General features: G+C 39.2%; 1 protein-coding gene across 5 annotated transcripts in view; it reads right to left on the minus strand.

Annotated features, from left to right (window-relative positions):
* The window catches only part of ubr5 (ubiquitin protein ligase E3 component n-recognin 5), a 59,085-nt gene that overhangs the window by 2,810 nt on the left and 37,508 nt on the right, over positions 1-18,767 (minus strand). For 2 of the 5 annotated variants that reach the window (XM_077598227.1, XM_077598226.1), the window contains exons 27-54: positions 18,207-18,361; positions 18,021-18,112; positions 17,772-17,918; positions 17,572-17,690; positions 17,364-17,490; positions 15,680-15,809; positions 15,395-15,555; positions 15,035-15,274; positions 14,385-14,508; positions 13,278-13,389; positions 13,070-13,201; positions 11,398-11,655; positions 11,039-11,307; positions 10,182-10,393; positions 9,847-10,077; positions 8,198-8,271; positions 7,950-8,122; positions 7,523-7,678; positions 7,006-7,223; positions 5,868-5,988; positions 4,814-5,186; positions 4,608-4,695; positions 4,382-4,526; positions 4,031-4,161; positions 3,463-3,523; positions 3,122-3,303; positions 450-534; positions 215-370 (exon numbers count right to left, since the gene is read on the minus strand). In XM_077598227.1, the coding sequence (XP_077454353.1) occupies positions 215-370; positions 450-534; positions 3,122-3,303; positions 3,463-3,523; positions 4,031-4,161; positions 4,382-4,526; positions 4,608-4,695; positions 4,814-5,186; positions 5,868-5,988; positions 7,006-7,223; positions 7,523-7,678; positions 7,950-8,122; positions 8,198-8,271; positions 9,847-10,077; positions 10,182-10,393; positions 11,039-11,307; positions 11,398-11,655; positions 13,070-13,201; positions 13,278-13,389; positions 14,385-14,508; positions 15,035-15,274; positions 15,395-15,555; positions 15,680-15,809; positions 17,364-17,490; positions 17,572-17,690; positions 17,772-17,918; positions 18,021-18,112; positions 18,207-18,361 (4,472 nt within the window). Of the gene's footprint in view, positions 1-214; positions 371-449; positions 535-3,121; positions 3,304-3,462; positions 3,524-4,030; positions 4,162-4,381; positions 4,527-4,607; positions 4,696-4,813; positions 5,187-5,867; positions 5,989-7,005; positions 7,224-7,492; positions 7,679-7,949; positions 8,123-8,197; positions 8,272-9,846; positions 10,078-10,181; positions 10,394-11,038; positions 11,308-11,397; positions 11,656-13,069; positions 13,202-13,277; positions 13,390-14,384; positions 14,509-15,034; positions 15,275-15,394; positions 15,556-15,679; positions 15,810-17,363; positions 17,491-17,571; positions 17,691-17,771; positions 17,919-18,020; positions 18,113-18,206; positions 18,362-18,767 lie in introns of all 5 variants that reach the window. The other 3 variants (XM_077598228.1, XM_077598224.1, XM_077598223.1) reach the window with 2 other exon arrangements.

Consider the following 18,767-nt stretch of genomic DNA (forward strand, 5'->3'; position numbering starts at 1 on the left):
GTTTACAGTGCAGGTCAATTGCAATATTTTTTCAATTTTTCTTGTATCTTATCATAATTTTATGCAAGAACAATCCAATTCAGATTTTTTTTCTAATGCAACCAGGGCTTTATTTATATGGAACTCAATTATATGCCTCAGTATAATAGTGCTGCAAGGAACTACCTCAAATGAAGCTGTTCTTTGTGACAATAATTCTATTAAGGGTATTTACCTGTCCAGTCCCTTCCTCTTTGCAAAGGTCAATGGCAAAGGCCAAATCCATTGCCGCAAATACCGCTTCTGCTTCACCAGCCAGTGAGTGGCGGATAAGCTGCCTCAAGCTCTCGTACATTACCGGGTCAAAGAATGCAAAATCATGCCAGTTCACCTGCAGTAAAATAGTAGCAATCCTTAGGAGATCGATATGACAACAATTATTTTATTATTTCAAAAGATGTTTTTCCTACCTTTCTCCCGAGCAAGACTTTAATTACATGTCTATTCAGCGTTATTGGGCAGAGCTCATTCTGAAGGAGACACAACCCCAATATCCTATAATGAAAATTTTAGACCGTGTTAAGTTACTCTCGAAGACTTTTTCTTAAGACGAATGAAGACAAGCACTTTGTTGACCAACAGGACTTTAGTGGAACCCCACTATTGGGATTACCTTGAGTGTGAATTATAAATGTTCTATAATAAACAAATCTATTACCTAGAACTGGGTGATAAAACGATAACGCCAATTGTCGTCAAATAATTTTTGTCAACAATAATAATAAAAACTTTTGATGGATTTAAACTGCAATTACACCATCCGGACACCGCGAAGAAGGGGGCACTGATGCGACATGGACGCTAGTTCCAGGTTAACCTTCAGTAGATGAAGATAGTAAGGAACAAACAGCTATTTTTAGCATGGTAAGGTATAGAGTGGAGCGGCTAACCAGAGCATGAAAGCAAAAGGTCTACAAAACACAGCCAAAATGAGCGATGACATGCAGGACAACACTGAGCTCACCCAATAAAAGACCCAAGTGAAGTCTCCCTGTTGTTTTCTTTCTTTTTCTAAATGCTTCTTAAATAAATGTGCACAAACAGCAGCCTGATTGAAACATTCCTTAACCCATTTTATCCCACTCGCTTCGTTTGAGGTGAGCCTTTATTTATTTTCTTACGTGATATCAAGGAGTTTCCTCATTTTATGCAAATTTTATGAAAACAATGCAAAAATCTAAAACTTGTTAAGTTGGGTGTTTGAAGGCAAATTTGTTAAAATAAAGACGCCTGTCAAAATTTCTGCACGTTTTATTATTCATTACTTTTCATTGTGTAAGGAAGAAGTTATTTAATCTTTATTGCGCAACGGAATAAAAAAAATACTAATAAAACCACATTTTATATTCTCTTCTTATAAAGTAAGGTAACAGTTACTTTCATAATTGAATAACGAGGCAAGTAATTTTAGTTATTCACAGAAGTTTGAAGCTTATTTTTATCAATTGACTGATATATATATATATATATATATATATATATATATATATATATATATATATATATATATATATATATATATATATATATATATATATATATATATATATATATATATATATATATATATATATATATATATATATATATATATATATATATATATATATATATATATATATATATATATATATATATATATATATACACAGTGGTACCTCGTCATACGACCGTTCGTCATACGGAATGCTCGTCTTACGGGGGAAATTTCGATCGAATAATTCGCCCGTGATGCGGTCAAAATTTCGTGATGTGACCAAGCCAGGTAGCCATGGCATTTTTTTTGGCATATCTTTCGTGTATAACAATATTTACGAGCACCGGATGAGCTATTCAGACCAGGAAACGCACAACGCGCATGCGCGGTGAAAAGAGGGCTTTCTGGGTAATGAAGTATACTCGTGCTCGCAAAAGCATCCCCGGTAGCAACTCTATCATAGGCGCCGTTCGAGGGGATGCGAACACAGATGCTACAAGCTAAAAGGAGCCGCTAGCCAGCGCCCCCGAAGCTCCCATAAGCAACGGGGCGATCGCTGATAAAAGACTCTGCTCGTTGGCTGCTCATAAGAACATCGGGGGCACTGGCTCGCTACAGCATCCCCGGTAGCAACTCTATCATAGGCGCCGTTCGAGGGGATGCGAACACAGATGCTACAAGCTAAAAGGGAGCCGCTAGCCAGCGCCCCTGAAGCTCCCATGAGCAGCGGGGCGATCGCTGATAATACTGCTGCTCGTTGGCAAGTGGTCGTGCGTTCTCCGATTGTGAGGACATTTGTGTGCATCATTTTCGGAATATTTTGAAGGGAATAGTACGACAGCAAACAGCCCATGGATAGCGAACGTGAGGGTGGAGTGTTTGTTCTGTTTACGAGTGCGTCGTGTGGAAAACAAACCGAAGCCCCCCGCCCCTTTTGTGCGTCTCTCTCTCCCCTCGGCGAAATCCGCCCAATTTTAGTTAGATTAAACACTTTATTTCTATTAAACCACTCGTTATTAATTACTTTGTCAATATATGGCGAATTATAAGAAATAAAACATTTTTTTCATCCAATATCCTGTTTTTGGTGTTTTTTTTCAGAGAGTTGGAACGAATTAATTTGTTTCCCATTCATTTCAATGGGAAACTTTACCTCGAGTTACGAGTATCTTGTCATACGAGCTCAGTCCAGGAACGGATTAAGCTCGTATCTCGAGGTACCACTGTATATGATATATATATATATATATATATATATATATATATATATATATATGATATATATATATATATTTAATCGTGATAAACATTTTTGATATATCGCCCAGGCCTACTATTACCTCAAAACACTATTTCAAAACAAAAACATCACCATATCATTAAAAATACAATGGACAACAATACAGCTAACCGAATACACATTTTACCATGTTTGTACTTCTATCTTATTGGCAATTCTATAGCGGTGTAGCTCAAAACATTTTACTATTTTTTGGGGCATGTCTGACAGTAATGTTTTATCGTGTAAATTAAAAGGACACCTCACACCAACATTTTTGCAACGACTGTGAGGAGAATGTGTGAGTGTACAATGTGTTACTGTACCTGCCAATGTTACGGAAGCAGTTGAGTCGGGCCTCTGTGTTCTTTCCGGGTCGAGGGGAGTAGAAGCCTCGCTTTCCAGGCTGGTAGAAGAGGGGAGCATTGTCATCTCCATCGTCTGGATCATCCAGCTCCATATCCACCACACTGCGTGTGGAACCATGCCTCTTGCGGTTTTCCTGTTGCTATTAAAAAAAAGCAATCAAGCAAACTACACATTAATTTGTTAAGAACCCATTAGACAACATTACGGTGAGGCACAAAAACTAAAGAAAAGCCTTTTCATATCTTTTTGACAATATTAAAATTAAGTGACAGGTCCAAAAGAAAAGCAAATATTTTACTTGTGCTTTTTCAGGTGCTTCCAGAAGACCCAGGTCCAGGATACTGTCAGCGCCATTTTCCCTATTTGAGACGAAAGTTAATACATAGTTCACTATGTTGGATATTTAACGATTCAGTTGTAACTAAATGTCACAGTCAAATTCTGATTTCTAATAAGTTTGTCTAATCCAGACTTCCAATGAATTAAATCCTTGTAAAAAATGCAGGAAAAACATAACAAACCTTTTAGCTTTCATAATTGCCATATCATGAAGAAACAAACCACTCCAGTGAAGGAATGACACAGCACAAAATACCTGTACCCATTTCGATTGTTTTGGTTTCTTTATTTTACGATGCCAATTAACATCAGGTGAAGAGACTGCCAATTAAAATAAGTTATTCAGATAACTTGGGTTCATTCACGTTCATCGAAATCCCCCGCCCACATTTTTTATTAAACAGTCTAAGATAGAAGACTTTGAACAAAACCAAAAGAAAACGGTCCATTGCATTAAGAAAAACTATGGAGCATTGACTGCTGAATATATCACAAAAGTTTTGTCAAAGAGGTAAATATATTCGAACCTTCCATGTGCAATGAGTAGCTCCATGGCCTCTTCTACTCTGGCTCTGAGAGAATCTTCACTAGCCAGCAGCAGCAATAGTTGTGCAGGGGACAGTTCCAGCAACATGCCAGTGATTTTACTAGCAAAAGCCTGCAGACAAAATAGGTTTGAGTGATACAAAAATATAATATAATGTTATTAGTGCTGGCCACATATTCAGGGTGTCCCTCGCCTAGTGCCCGAAGTCAGCTGGGATAGGCTCCAGCACCCCCCACGACCCTTGCGAGGATAGGCAGTACAGAAAATGAAGGAATGAATGAAATGAATTTCTAAATTTAACACTGACTAGAGATAGTCGCTTAATACTCACGGGTTGCATTGCATGAACACGTGGGTAAAGTCTTTCCCCTAAAGCTTGTCTGTGGGCAGGAAGGGGGTCCGGCTCATCATTGGGGTTTCCCTCAGATGACGGCCTGAACGGCCTGGTGTCTATGGAAAGTTGTCTCCTAGAGTCTCTGTAACATAAACAACATTATGCAAAATGTGCTTCATGGCAGAGTAGTGACCTCTTCTAAAAGAGGCTCAAGTTTGTTTACCTGTCCCGATCTCTCCTGGAGCCCGCTCGCAAACCGCCGCTTCTTCTTTCCCTTTCTCGATCTCTGTTTCTCAAACGCTGCATTAGATCTAAGAGAACAAGGAGAAAAGATTAACTTCAGAGTTCATATCTAAACTGCAAATTTCTCAGTACAGAAGAATGAACTCAAGTTCCAAAATACAGGATAGTTTCTTTGTAATTTCATACTTGAATTGTAATCGTGATGACACGTACTGCTGGCCTGCATGCCCTTGCTGACACTTTGGACACAGTCCAAATTGGGCAGCTTATCATTGGAGAGCAGCGCCAGTGCAATGGCTGTGTAGAAGCTGCGGGCCACACCACTCCCCTCGCCCGGCTCATCTTTGAAGGTGACCTTTACCCGGTGCACAGCCATGGGTGTAGTTGTGCACCTCCTGCCGAAGTGAGTGTTGAGCTGACGCATGGTCTGTTGTATTAACTGTTCTCGATCCCGATCAACTTCCAAGGCCAAGTCCCGGGATTGTAGGTTTCTTAGCTTCTCCATCTCTCGGCGGAACTTTGACTCCTTCACCTCAAAGCCACCAAGCTCAGTAAGAATCTTAAGGAAACAAAAACAATACATGGCGATCACACACACACACACACACAATATACAATATATTCTTTTAGCCCTGTGGTGTCAAACGTATGGCTCGCGAGCAGCAAGTGGCCCACTAGGGCAGGGGTGGCCAAGTCCGATCCTTGAGAGCCCCTATCCAGTCTGTTTTCCATATCACCCTCCTCTACCACACCTGAATCAAAGGATCAACTCATCAGCAAGCTTTCTAGAAGCTTCATACCGATCCTGATTATTTGATTCAGGTGTGTTGGTGGAGGGAGACATGGAAAACAAACTGGATAAGGCTCTCGAGGACCGGACTTGGACACCCCTGCATTAGGGGGTCTGATCTGACTCTCCTGAGTGTTGGTCTGGAACTAGCGCTCATCTTGGAACAGCGCCCTTGTTCTCTGCGGTGGTCGGGTGGTGTAATTACAGTTTAAAATTATCAAATTTTTATCAAGTTTTTAATATTATCGTTGACAAAAATTATTTCACGATAATTATCGTTATATCGCCCAGCTCTAACTAGAATTCAAACAAGGCGCAAGTATTAAAATGTGCACTGTACATATTTTCGGAATAACATAGGAATTTAAGTTTGCTTTAGTGGGAAAATATGTTAAGTACCTAAAGGGTCCAATAAATTATTAAAGTTCCAGTAAAAAAAAGGAAAAGTACCGATCCAGGCTCAGCACCAACATCCTCCATGAAGACACGCCCAAACAGTTCCAGTGACAGACGCCAGCGTCCGAGCAGCATGTCATGTGAAATCATCATCCCCATGAAGCTACACTGAGGTCTGCCAAGAACAAAGTAACAGAGAGGGATTATGACATAAGTAATAATGCAATATCCCAGTCTAGTTTTTATATTTGTGTTTAAAAATATATATATATCAATAAAACTAGACGGCTCAAATGAGCAAAGATTTTCACTGTGGTGGAAAACGTGCTTTTGTACGTTCTCTTTTGAGCTTCCTGCTTATGTAATTTCGGCACTATGTAGGCAGCTAAATTGTCCTCAGAAAGATGTGCTGCGTTCACAGTGGTTTTATCATTAAAGCCTATCAGCAAGTGATTAAAGTATTAAATAGATCTATATCATACAGTAAAAGCTTGCGAGTGGATAATTCAATAAAGGCTTCCAGCTCAGTTACTATGTAATTGTGGTGCGATTGGTTGTCTTTCTCGATGTATGCCCTACGACCATCTGGCGGACCAGTTTAGGGTGTAGTCCGTCTTCCGCCCAAAGTCAGCTAAGATGGGCACCAGTACCCTGACCAGGATAAGTGATTTTGAAAATGAATGAATAACTGAATCTTTTCTCCTCCCCTTTATTGTTTCACACATTTTATAATAAACTAGTATATTAATACTAATTTTTAAAGGGCTTCGGGAGTAGTAATGGGGACCTAATAAAAATGTTTCAAGGTAAAATGCGTCTCAACTTATGAAGAATCCAATTTATGAAACCACTTCTGGAACAAATTTTGTAAGTAAAGGTACCACCGTCCAATAAAATTGTAAAAAATCAACGTCAACATATAATTAAGGGCGATATCCAGATCGAAGACGATGTTTGAATTTTTTTATATTTCACGTTTAGTAACTAGGAACAAAATGTTCCCATTGAGGCTTTTCATAATCTGAAAATGTTGTATGTAGAGAAATTTGTAATTACAGGTACCACTGGATTTAAATGAGTGCCTTATAAGAACTTAAGTGTTATGTAAAGGGTAGGTATAAGTCAAGCTTAAGCTTTCTCGTGTTTTGCCAATTGTTTCATGAAATCAACAAGACAAAATGGTGAAATCTACCTGAAGGATGGAAGAGGAGGCCCTTCACTTTCAGTTAGGCCAATTTCAGCGAGCAGGCTACTTTTGAGTTGAGCAGCAAGGTCGTGGGGTGAAGGACCAGCTTTTGAGGTTTCAAGCTCCTGGTCTGCAACTGACTGGTTCTCAGAAGGCCGTTGACCAGTCTCCATACTCATTACATTCTTCAGGTTGGCCGAGTAAGACATTTTAGTGGGCAGGATCTGTGGGAAAATGCAATTTAATGTAGACTAATGTTTTAACCAGACAGTCAGTGGTGAAACAATGTAACTTGTTAACGGAACTAATTAAGCAAGCAAATGCTGTGTTCTAATATCAATATCTATGATGGACTTATTTCCTGGCATTCTTTGAAATCATTGCTTGAGCAGTGGAGAGAGAAAACGGAATTGCAAGACAGGAATTTCAAAATGTAAACATAAATTAAACAAGGATTCCACTTTACTGTAGATATTATAACACAGCTGCTCACCTGTCTTTCATGTGAAGAGGTGTAGTATACCTGAGAAGGGGAGGGTAGAGAGGAGCCCAAGTTTACCTCCAGGCAGTTTCTGTCCACACTTGCCTCAGCCAGGCCTTTGGCTGCCATGGAAGATGAGGAGGAGGAATAAAAGCCCTGAGAGGGTCGCCCAAACAGATCTTCCTTCCTTGCATTAGGCTGAAAGAGATGGTTATGGTTTTGAATTATGGTTATTCAAAAGATACAATATTAAATGTATATTGACTAAGGTAACATTGTGACACAATGAGTAATGTTATATTTGAACCTAAAAACTTTTGTAAAGCATATTACAAAAATTGGAATAACACATTTCTTTGCACCCTTTTTCTACCTTCTCTAAACTACTGAAACAGGTAAAAAATTGAAGCTTTATTTGCTGACTTAAGTGTTTCTCTAACATGCAGATAGGCAAAGTAACAATTCTTGCCTGCAAAAGGTGTGGTTGATCCGCCAACGGAATGGCCTCAGCCAATGGAACATCAAACGGGTTTGGCGGGATACATCCCAAGAAGGTCATGGAATCTGAGCGACGGAAGAAAGGATGATTCTGACCAGTTTCAGCTGGAACAGAATCTTCATCTTTTTCCTGCAAATTTGTACCTGGAGTAAAGAAACAGCAATTGTTACGCCACAAAAAATATCACGAGGTCTTATAAATCTGATAATTAGTGTTACTTTGATTGGTGTCCTCATCATTTTCATGTTCAGAATCCTCATTTTCCAAACCCAATTCCAAAATCTCCCGATTTCTGCAGAAAGACAAGCAAATATGTTAGAGATCATATACAGTGGTACCTCGACATACGAGTGCCCGAACATACGAGCAATTGAGATACGAGTAAAATTTCGGGCAAATATTTATCTTGAGATACGAGACAAATTTTGATGCTCATAAGAACATCATGGGCACTGTCTTTCTGGTCGCAACTCCCTTGTGTTATGTCTCTCTGGTCTCTATGAGCACTTGGCGGAGCGTTGAATTTTTTTCCTGTTAGCCAGTGCGAATGGCATATAACTTGCGTTTTTGTCGAAAAATGTTCGTAAGTTCGATTTTGTATTGCGCGTCTTTTTCCGAGTAGTGCTTCTTTCCGCCGCTAATACCGACACCTGGCGCTGTGAGAGCTCAGCTCACCCAGCATCCACCTTCCTCTGCCCAGTTTGTTGCAATGCGGAAGTGCGTGAACGTGTCTCCAGTGCGCAAAGAACCTTTTTCATTTTTATCATTAAATATCTCGTGCATCCATTATTCAATATGGTTGGTGAAAAGCGAAAGGCTTCTATTGAGGGAGGTGCAAGGAAGAGGCAAGCCATTTCATTTGAAATGAGTGGCAATAATAACGAAGCTTGATGCGCGTGACAAAGTGGTGAGCGTTGCACGGGAATACAACTTGAATCGTTCGACCGTCAGTACCATTTATAAACATAAAGATCGAGCAGCAGGACCCAAATATTGAACGTTGCACAAAGTTTGCAAATCAATTGAATGATGCCATACAGTGCTACCGCATCATTTATGATGAAAAAAGAAAACTGCAATCGTCATTAGATAGCTTCTTTCGCCCAGTTTCTAGTAGATCTCTCTCTCTCTAATGTATGTATACAGTACTGTATATATTCTCTCCATTTTATTAAGTTTTTTTCAGTACAAACCAATGCGTGTTACTTATACAAGCCTTAAACATACAAATCCACTTATATAAACCTTCAATATACGTATATAGGCTTCAATATACTTAGATAGGCCTTAAACATAAATTATAATACAAAATATAGCACTGAGCAACTTACGAACAAATTCAACTTATGAACAATCGCTCGGAACCTAACTCGTTCGTAAGTAGGGGAGCGTCTGTACCACTTTAGTAGTAGAATACATCCTTTTGGTTTTGTGGCTCATTCAACAATTTAGGTATGGCAAACAGAGCAGGAAACAGGCAAGACTTCTGATCAATTTGTCCTTTTTCAAGCCAAGCCAGGTTGTACATTTTAAGATGCAATGAATAGTCACCTGAGATACCTAAGGGTAAATTAAAAATCCTAAACAGCTGAAGACTAATCTGCAGTAAATTTAGCAAAGCTAAAATCGAACCACAAAATTAAACGATTTCCCCTCCAATTTTAATTGTATAAAAACACGTAGAAAGGTAGGAATAAGCTATGGATTTGTTTAGCTAAAGACGTAATACAACAATTTTGCAAGTTGTAACTCAATCCAATGCTGATAATTTTACAGGCATAGGGAAAGAAATATATTAGTAAATGGGCACATTTATACCTTATATTCAAAACCAAAGAATGATGTGAAACAAGACATCAATAGTTACCTCTTCCTATCAATTTGCGGAGTCTCCAGGGTGGTCTGTTGGTTCATGGCTTTAATCCAGTAGATCAGCGCTTGGAAAACATATGCCACGTGTTTGAGCGAGCAGACATCTAACACAGGGAGAACATCGGAGTGCTCATCATTGTGAGAGCGCATGAGTGACAAGGCATAGTTTAGGAAGTCACCACGTGCAGACATGCCCTGGCGAGCAGTCAGCAGAGTGGCTGCTCTCCTGGGGAAAAACAAAAAGGAGAACATTCTTACTAAATCACAAACTATTCTGTAAAAAAATGAAGGGTTACGACAATGAACAGATTTCATTCATTTATTTTTTACCTGCGCCCTTCTAAAGTGCGGAGGTTGGCTTCCTCCCGAGCAGTCATGCGTTCCCGCCGTGCTGAATGCTGCGACGCATGCAGCGGATGACTAGGATGACCCGGATCTCCGGCTGATGACAAGGCTGAGCCATATCGCAACTGTGCCTCAGTCGAATCCATGATGGCCACCATCCAGTTCCAAGTAGGAATCAACTTTTCCTCAACATAGTTCTGTCAATACAAAGATGATGCTCAGGACAATCAAAAATAACGTTTATGAATTTAGTGTAATGGAGACCTAACTGACTGTAATGCATCATAATAACTATTGTTGATGAGGTCATCATTCCTAAATGTCATTATTTTATTCAGAATAGAACATAGATGACAGGTGAAGAGTTTAAATTGAGAAAAAAAATTGTATATTTTCAATACGGTGATTCTAAATTACGAGTCAATAAATCTAATAAAAAGTTTGGACAAAGCCTTTTCACCACAGTCTCCAACGTCTGAGAACCGAGCAGACAAGAGTATAGAAATGGGAATGATGTGCCATTCTTGTCTTACGCGGGCCTCTAACTGAATTTTGAATTACCCCTTAAATTGATACATTTGGATTCCCAAATTGTGTTCGTCTCTGATAAAGCCCACTGTGCCATATAGTGATGATGCGAGTTCACGGCATATGTATTCCCATTATAGATTAGATTCATGGCTAAGAAGCATGCTTACTAAAAAAGAAACCTGAAAAGCACATTTACTTTTAATCCTATTTTTAAAACATGAAGCATTTAATATATTTATCCTTAATGTCTAACACTAATAATTTCAGTCTAAATACAAATAAATTTAAAAAAGCAGCCCGCTGAAGCTCACCTGCAGGTTGACCGCATCTTGATAGGTAAGCTTCACAGAGGCAGGATACTGTGAGTAGACAAGGTGGTTGTACTTTGGAATCAAACTCATAAGATCCGAGATCTGCCTTATGACAATGCTGTAGGCTCGCGCTAGGCTACTAGCAGATGTCAAATAGCTGCTTGAGTTACTGGCCTCCAGAGCCGCCGCTGCTGCAGCAGCACTGGAAGTGATTGCACTTGACCGACGCAAATTGGTAGGGTCGATATATATGAGTCCAGTGGAGCTTGCTGTTGATAAGAAATTGTCATATTAGCATTAAATATGGGTATTTTGCTCACATTTAATATAAACAGACACTGGAAAAAACATCCACTGACCAGCTGATGTCGAGGAGTTGGGGGGAGCACTTCCAGTTGCCCTTTGGCTGGGAGTGTTTCTCACAGCCCACTGCATAGATCGAGGAGCCTGAGCAGCACTATTTGCATGTGTAGCATTAGTCGTCCTCTCCAAGGGCTCGTCAAACAAAAATGTCTCTTGGTCAACATCATCGCTCTGACTGCTGCTGCTGTCTGAGTCACTAGAGTCATTTGACTGAGAATCATCCTCCGAAAAGAAGGCAGGGACACTGCTGGCACCTTTTACCAGCAAAAAAAGAGAGAAAACACAAATGGGAATGAATGGTGTGTGGATTCCTCTTTACATACATATTAAATGTATGGGGGAAAAGGTCAAAACAGTATACTATTTAAGTGTAGTATGCATATGTTAGTTGGTTTGGAGTGGTGTTCAGTACAATTCCTTTTATAAACTGTGCAACTGTTTAGCTTGAGAAATATACTAAGTATAAAACAAAAAGTAGAATTCTACTACACCACTTGAGAAGGCTACAAATTGATCAGCAGTGTTTCCCAACATTTGAGTCCAGGCTCTCGAATTATACAAGAAAAAAACTTGAGACATCTGATAGAACAAAATAATGGCGTTATGATGAATTTGTCTCAATTTAATCACAAATGAACTAATTCAGTGTGGAATATGAGCTTGTTTAATCAGAGAAAGTCATATAAATTGAAGCCATACTACGACTGTCGTCTGGATGACAAGAGGTTGAAACAAGTTTACCGAATCTACCTTCTGTCTTGCAATGACAAAATAAACTGTTCTGCCTAACTTGAAAATTATACCATCTACAGATGAAATGCAGATGCACAATGACAACGAAAACATCTCAGATGCATCTCTACCAGTTGCTTTTGGGCTACAAACCAGAATGAGTGATACTTCCACAGAAACATGGAGGTAGTAAGTATGTCCTACGGTGATTACTTTATCAGACACTTGTGAATAAAAAATGGGTGATCAGGTCGATAATCTGCGAAAAACCCACCGGAATCTACATGGACTTGAAAGCAAACCCTTCAAAGCAAGTCATTGCTGGTTCGATAATTTAAAAAAAAAACGAACTGGGATACACTCAGTTCTAAGGCATGGAGAACCAGCAGGTTCTGACTCGAAAGCCGCCATGGAATACATTAACATCTTTGCCTCAGATATTGCACAAGGTTTAAATTCAGTGTAAGATTAAAACTTATTTTTAAGTGTGTGTATAGTAATCTAAATTCATATAAGTCAAATTTAAAGTTTATGTAATGTTATGACCGCGTTGCCATTCTCAAGTCTCTCTCTCTATCACGTGCGTGCACTCTGCGGTAAGCCACTACCGTCTGTCTTTACTCAGTAATTAAACATTTTAGTATTGAAGATCATAACCACTAGGTAGGTATTTGTTACTTTGTGAGTAGGTGGTGAATTAGAACAAGTAATAATGTTTTTCCATTGTAATATCCTGTTTTTGGTGTTTTTTTTCTAGAGGATGGGAACTGATGAATTTGTATTTAGTCATTTTCAATGGGAAAAATTGATTTGAGATACGAAAATAGTTAACCATATGTATCTTGAAAAAAAATACTGTTGTAAAAAAACTGTTTAAAGAAAACATGAACCTTAAGAACACATTAGAAGACCCTGCAAAGGTAAATACAATCCAACCTGCTTCAGAGCCAGCTGTGGCTGCTGTGACAACACTCCTACGGCCACTAGCATTATCCTGATTGCTGTGGTTACTTTCACTGTCGCTCTCCGTTTCAGCCGCTGCGAGAAGATCGAGTTCCATGTCACTTCCTAAGAACAATAAAAAGGGAAATATATATGTTAGAGCAGGATCCACGCTTCAAGAATTACAAAAAAACTGTCACACCATCTTCATCATGCTCATCATGCTGCCCTTCTGCCTCCACATTTTCCTCTCCCTGTTCTTCTTGATCATCATGATGGTCTTCCTCACCTGCTACTCCCTCAACAACTTCAACCTGAAAGATAATCAAAATATAATTGCACTCTGGGTTAAAACTAAATATTTTTCTCTTTGTTGTAGTTGGTTTACAAAATCCTCCATCACAAAGCTTCACCTCTACTGCAAGAATTTGTGAAAAAAATAAAATAAAAATCCAACATATCAATAAGAGCTGGTTCTAGAGGTGACTGATATCGTTATCGCAACAATGCTTAGACCTGTGCTATTTGTGTATGACTCATCGTTTCTATGCTGCTTTCTAGTCTTTTGTCCTGTTATTTTCCATCTTCCTCTCTAATATTACCTTGTTGATTTTATCTTGGGTTTTTAATGTTTTTAACATCAACCTGCACAAGGGACTAAAGGTGGAAATTAGCCTTGGGCTATAGTCTTACATATTTCCATGTTCATAAATATGCATTGTCCCTTAAATAAATCAAACAAACTTTTCATTAGGCATTAATATTTTATCTTTAATCTCTCTATAATCCCATCCACCATCATTTTATCGTGGTGGAGAGTTTTGTATAATCAATGATTCAATGTAGAAGCTAAATTGTTGGTGTCAAGGGTTTTATTCCCCTCAGCGGGTCAACTAGAACAATAAGGTCACAGGTCCCCCACCAATAGGTCTTGTAAATGTGCATTAAATATCATTAACGTCAACATGTTCGCAAGAGTTCAGGGGAAGACTTATATTGAAATTATTACATTGGGCATGGTTATAAAAATAAATAAATAAAAACGCTCCTCTACCCGCTTATGCATTTAGAGATCCACTGATTAGCTTTTTCATTTTGGAATATTAATTTAAAAAAAATATTTAGCCTTTTTGGGGGGAAACAACCTGTGGGAAAGGCATATTAAGTCGTTATACAAATGTATTCACACAATTATAGAGGTAAAATATTCCCAAATATTCACTAAATGCGTTTCGGCCCACAAGTCTACTTTACATCATTGACAGAGTTAAGAAAACGCTCCAGAGGCAAGATAATATAGAACACCTACCTCCTCCACATCTGCTGAAACAATATCATCCTGTTCCTCATCTCTTCCTCTAACAGGCTGAGACTGACCACTGTGCCGTGGTTGGGGGTTCCTAATGATATAGGAAGCAGTTGTCTGGTTGGAACTGGAAAAATAGAAAATATCTCATTAGTGGGGTTTTTTGGGTGAATTAATTATCTCTTTAACAGATAGAAAAAAATATGAATAACCAACTCACTTAGCTTAAGATTAGGCCTGGGCGATATGACAAAAATTGTAATCACGATAAAAACTTCACAACTTCACTCTTTTAATGGGTAGGCTTGGTGTTGTCCTGCATCTCATAATCACTCCTTTTGGCTGCGTTATCGTCCCTTTGCTTTCGTTTTCTGTGTGCGCCAAATATGGCTAATTCTGCATAGTTGTTTCTCACTATCTTCCTCATCTACTGAACCTTCTTGGTCTGGAACTGGCGTTCATGTCGCATCCGCGCCACAGTTCTTTATGGTTTTTGGGTGGTGTAATTGCAGTTTATATTTAGATTTTTATTAAAAGTTGTATTATTGTTAACAAAAATTATTTGACGATAATTATCGTATTTGTAGTATCGCCCAGGTCTACTTATAATCACAAAATATAAAAGACACATTAGGAAAAACAAATGAACACACTTGCTAGATTGATCTGGGGAAGGTCTTGGGGGAAGTGGTTCAACAGAAAAGAGTTCCTCACTGCCCTGGACGGCATCAATGCTTGTACTAGCTAAAGTGAATGGAGCTGTAGGTCTTGCGATGCCCATTCGCACAGGAACAATTAACGATTCTGCCACATTACAGAGTTCCTCTACAGCGTAGGGTAAAAGAGCTTGGAAAACACGACGGCATTTGCCAATAGGTTGGGGGATGAAGTTGCTAGAAGAAAAACAGGTGGGATCTCACAAATTAGAATGGAAACTCATTTACAACCTCAAGAAAATGTACCTATATTTAAAAACCAGATTTTATTATCCATATATTATATGGAATTCTTACTTTTTCTTTTTGGATGAGGCCATTTCCACACTGAGGATTACAAACACCCTTGATACAGAACGTAAAAATCTCCTTGTTACATTGACTGCCTCTTCTCTCCTCCCAGGAGTGTACTTGTTCTGCAGCTCCTTCACCAATGTACCAAGTAAAGTGTCTATGAACTGATGTAGACAAAAGACAGAATCACCATTGTTGAATGACTAGGAATAATTGTCAAAACAAATGTTTGGTTTTAACATACGGTGGGAGCAATGTGAATCTAAGCGTGCTGCTGAGTGGACTTACAGTGATATCAGGGGCACACTTGACAATGAGGCAGTGGGTAAAACAGTCTAGGCGAATGGTGCCACTCTGCTGATTCAAATAGACCTGTTCTTCAGGAAGAAGGTGGGCAATTCTGCTGCTTGCACTAAGACTAATGACAAAGAAAACAGGTAAATTAGAAAATTGTTCTTTAATGGGATTACTGGTAATTTTGCAGCAGAAAAAAAACCGTGATACAATTTAACCAGACAATCACAAAGAAATAACAAGAGGGGCCTGACCCGTCCTAACTCACCTTTTCAATAAAATGTGACTCTTGGTAGCTTACAAATACAGTCACACGAACAAATGTATACAAGCCATTATTGAATCAAATTCCTCCTTCCATCTCATTTGCATTTATTGTTGCAAAAGACAATAAATGTCATTTTGATTGGCCACAAAAACAAAAAAACAAAAACACTTCCAATCGATTAATTGAAAAAAAGATGTATTTTTTATGTGTAATGGTAGGGGGAAATGTAAATAAAAGCCAGTATTTCCAAAAAGTATCTTAGGGAGACATTTAACTATTTTAGCCAATCAAATGCAGGTATATCCCAGGTAACCCATTTCCCCTGTAATGCCAGCAACGTCCAATGCACCAATCAGTGTTTATTTGAATAGGTCAAACTGACATCATCAGTATGGAAGCTCTTAGAAGTGATGTCATTTTTTATTAAAACATTTTATTCCTTCATCAGAGGCCTAAGAAATTTGTGATTTGAATGATTACAGCATACCTTCAGTGGTCAGCTAAAAAATGTTTATCAAGAAAAATTGCAAACAAGCACAAATATCTGGGCTCCAACAGATCAAGGCAAGGTAAATTCATTCATTCATTCATTTTCTAAACCGCTTTATCCTCACTAGGGGGATGCTGGAATCTAACCGAGCTAACTTCGGGCCCTGAATCGGTGGCCAGCCGATCGATGGGTACGAGGAGACGGACAACCATTCACTCTCACACTCATACCTAGGGGCAATTTAGAGTGTCCAATCTGCCTACCATGCATGTTTTTGGAATGTGGGAGGAAACTGGAGTACCCTGAGAAAACCCTTGCAGGCCCGGGGAGAACATGCAAACTCCACACAGGTGGACCGACCTGAATTTGAACCCAGGACCCCAGAGCTGTGAGGCCGACATGCTAACCCCCCAAGCCGCCGGGCCACGTTTTTAATTAGAAATTAAATTTAAGTCCAATTTGGAAAAAAAAAACAGGATGTCAAGTAGTGTGTTTCAGTTGTTGCTAAAAGTGTAGCTACATTCGCAATACAGAATCAAATGCATCTTTTTTTGTCTGGTAACGCACCAGTATTCACTTGGCACACGCGAACTGTAAAGACAATTTGCCTGCTTATCATTCAGTCATGGTGGTGGGCATGGGGCGGAAGCCCAGGCAACGACTTAACATAAGATCCAATTGATCCGTGTGCCTGAAACGGGGATAAACAAAGGCCTACTAAAAAATATTATAACAGCAGTTATAGCTCCCCTTACAACACTGCTCCAGGAACCATATAAATTTGATCAGCCAATTGATCACCAGACGTACAGTTTTCATACAGTGACAACAGTTTTTCAAATGAAGCTAATTTATGGTAGGCGATCTCTCCCTTTTAAAGTCTATTTTCTTAGAAACAGGGAGTCAGTGTAAAGACTTACGGATCTTTATTCTCTTGAGATCCAAACATGATCATAGATTTCAGGGCATTCCAGTCCTGCAGAACTCTCTCCAGAGCCAGTTGAGCAAAGCGGGGCGGCTCCAGGTCATGATCTGGCATGTCAGAATCTCCAATAGAGACAAAAGACATTTTGATATTGTGTAGACATGAGGCGATGCAAATAAAACAGAAGCCAATGGAAAACCTACCATCTGCACTTGCAGCTTTGCGATTTCTGTCCTCTCTGATGCGTGGTGGCCTATACTGGCAGTGTTCTACACTCTGTCTAGCAACAGTTTGCACCAGGAACAGTAGTATATGCTCACCCCTAAGGATATAAGTAATATAAATCACAACCATGTATCCCAATGGCAAGTTACTTTGCAAGTTTATTGCGGCTCTACTTCACCTGCTGTTTGGAGCTGTAACTAAGTTTGTGGTTGTGAGCAATCGGTACAGCAAATCTAGACGAGCAGCCTTTTGGCCCGCAATCAGTGTTTTACATTTGCATTTTTCCCAGCAGTCACAGTATGCTGTGGGAGAAGTCCTCTTGAGTCTGGCAAAACAAAGCAATGCAATTTTTTAATCCAACATATGGTGGGAATGATATTTAAAGCATCACAGCCTGTAAGACAACTAAAAAAAGTTCAATACTAACTTGCAGTCATGTCCCTTGTGACACACTCTGGCACACTCCGTACAACAGCAAAGAGACTCAAGTAATCCGCATGTCCGACACTCAAATATGTCCTAAATTAAGGTGTCAAAGGCAAAGCGAATTATATTTCATGTTTATGCCATCAAATAATTTGAAGTGATTTAGAGATCCAGAGTGACATCTTACCTGATTAATGTGCTCAGCTCCAGTCCATGTAAAACTGCAGGTGTCATTGCAGCAAAGGACATAAAGGGGTGAATCATCTGGGTTGGTACCCAAAGGACAAATCATTTCCATGAAAACAGAGTCTGAATCCTCCTTCTCTGCAATACTGGGGTCACCTAATATTCGTTGGAGAGTCAAGCACAAAACAAAAAGGAAATAAATGGGAATTGAAAAGTTGACAGTCAGCACGAAAAATGGCATTCCCATAATTTACCGAAAAGTCATTTTCCTGCTATGAAGGCAGACAAAATTCGTAAAAGTTGATTTACTCTACAGGAGACTGAAGAAGTATTGAGGGAAAACAGTGCATGTCAGAGTTGAAAACTCACTGGCACCAGCAAATGATTGCCCAAGGCAAAATGAGCAAGTGAAGGTGTTCATCACCAACAGATAAATTAATGAAAATCTAATAACATTTTTCATCCAAATGGTGTATGTCTTTCTCCAGGTCACCTGTGCACTAGCTAGAAGTAGCAGAAGGTAGATCGATCAAAATAAATATGAAAAGGTAAATTTTAGGGA

This window comes from Stigmatopora argus, chromosome 4 (assembly GCF_051989625.1).
Source record: "Stigmatopora argus isolate UIUO_Sarg chromosome 4, RoL_Sarg_1.0, whole genome shotgun sequence".
Lineage (NCBI taxonomy): Eukaryota > Metazoa > Chordata > Actinopteri > Syngnathiformes > Syngnathidae > Stigmatopora > Stigmatopora argus.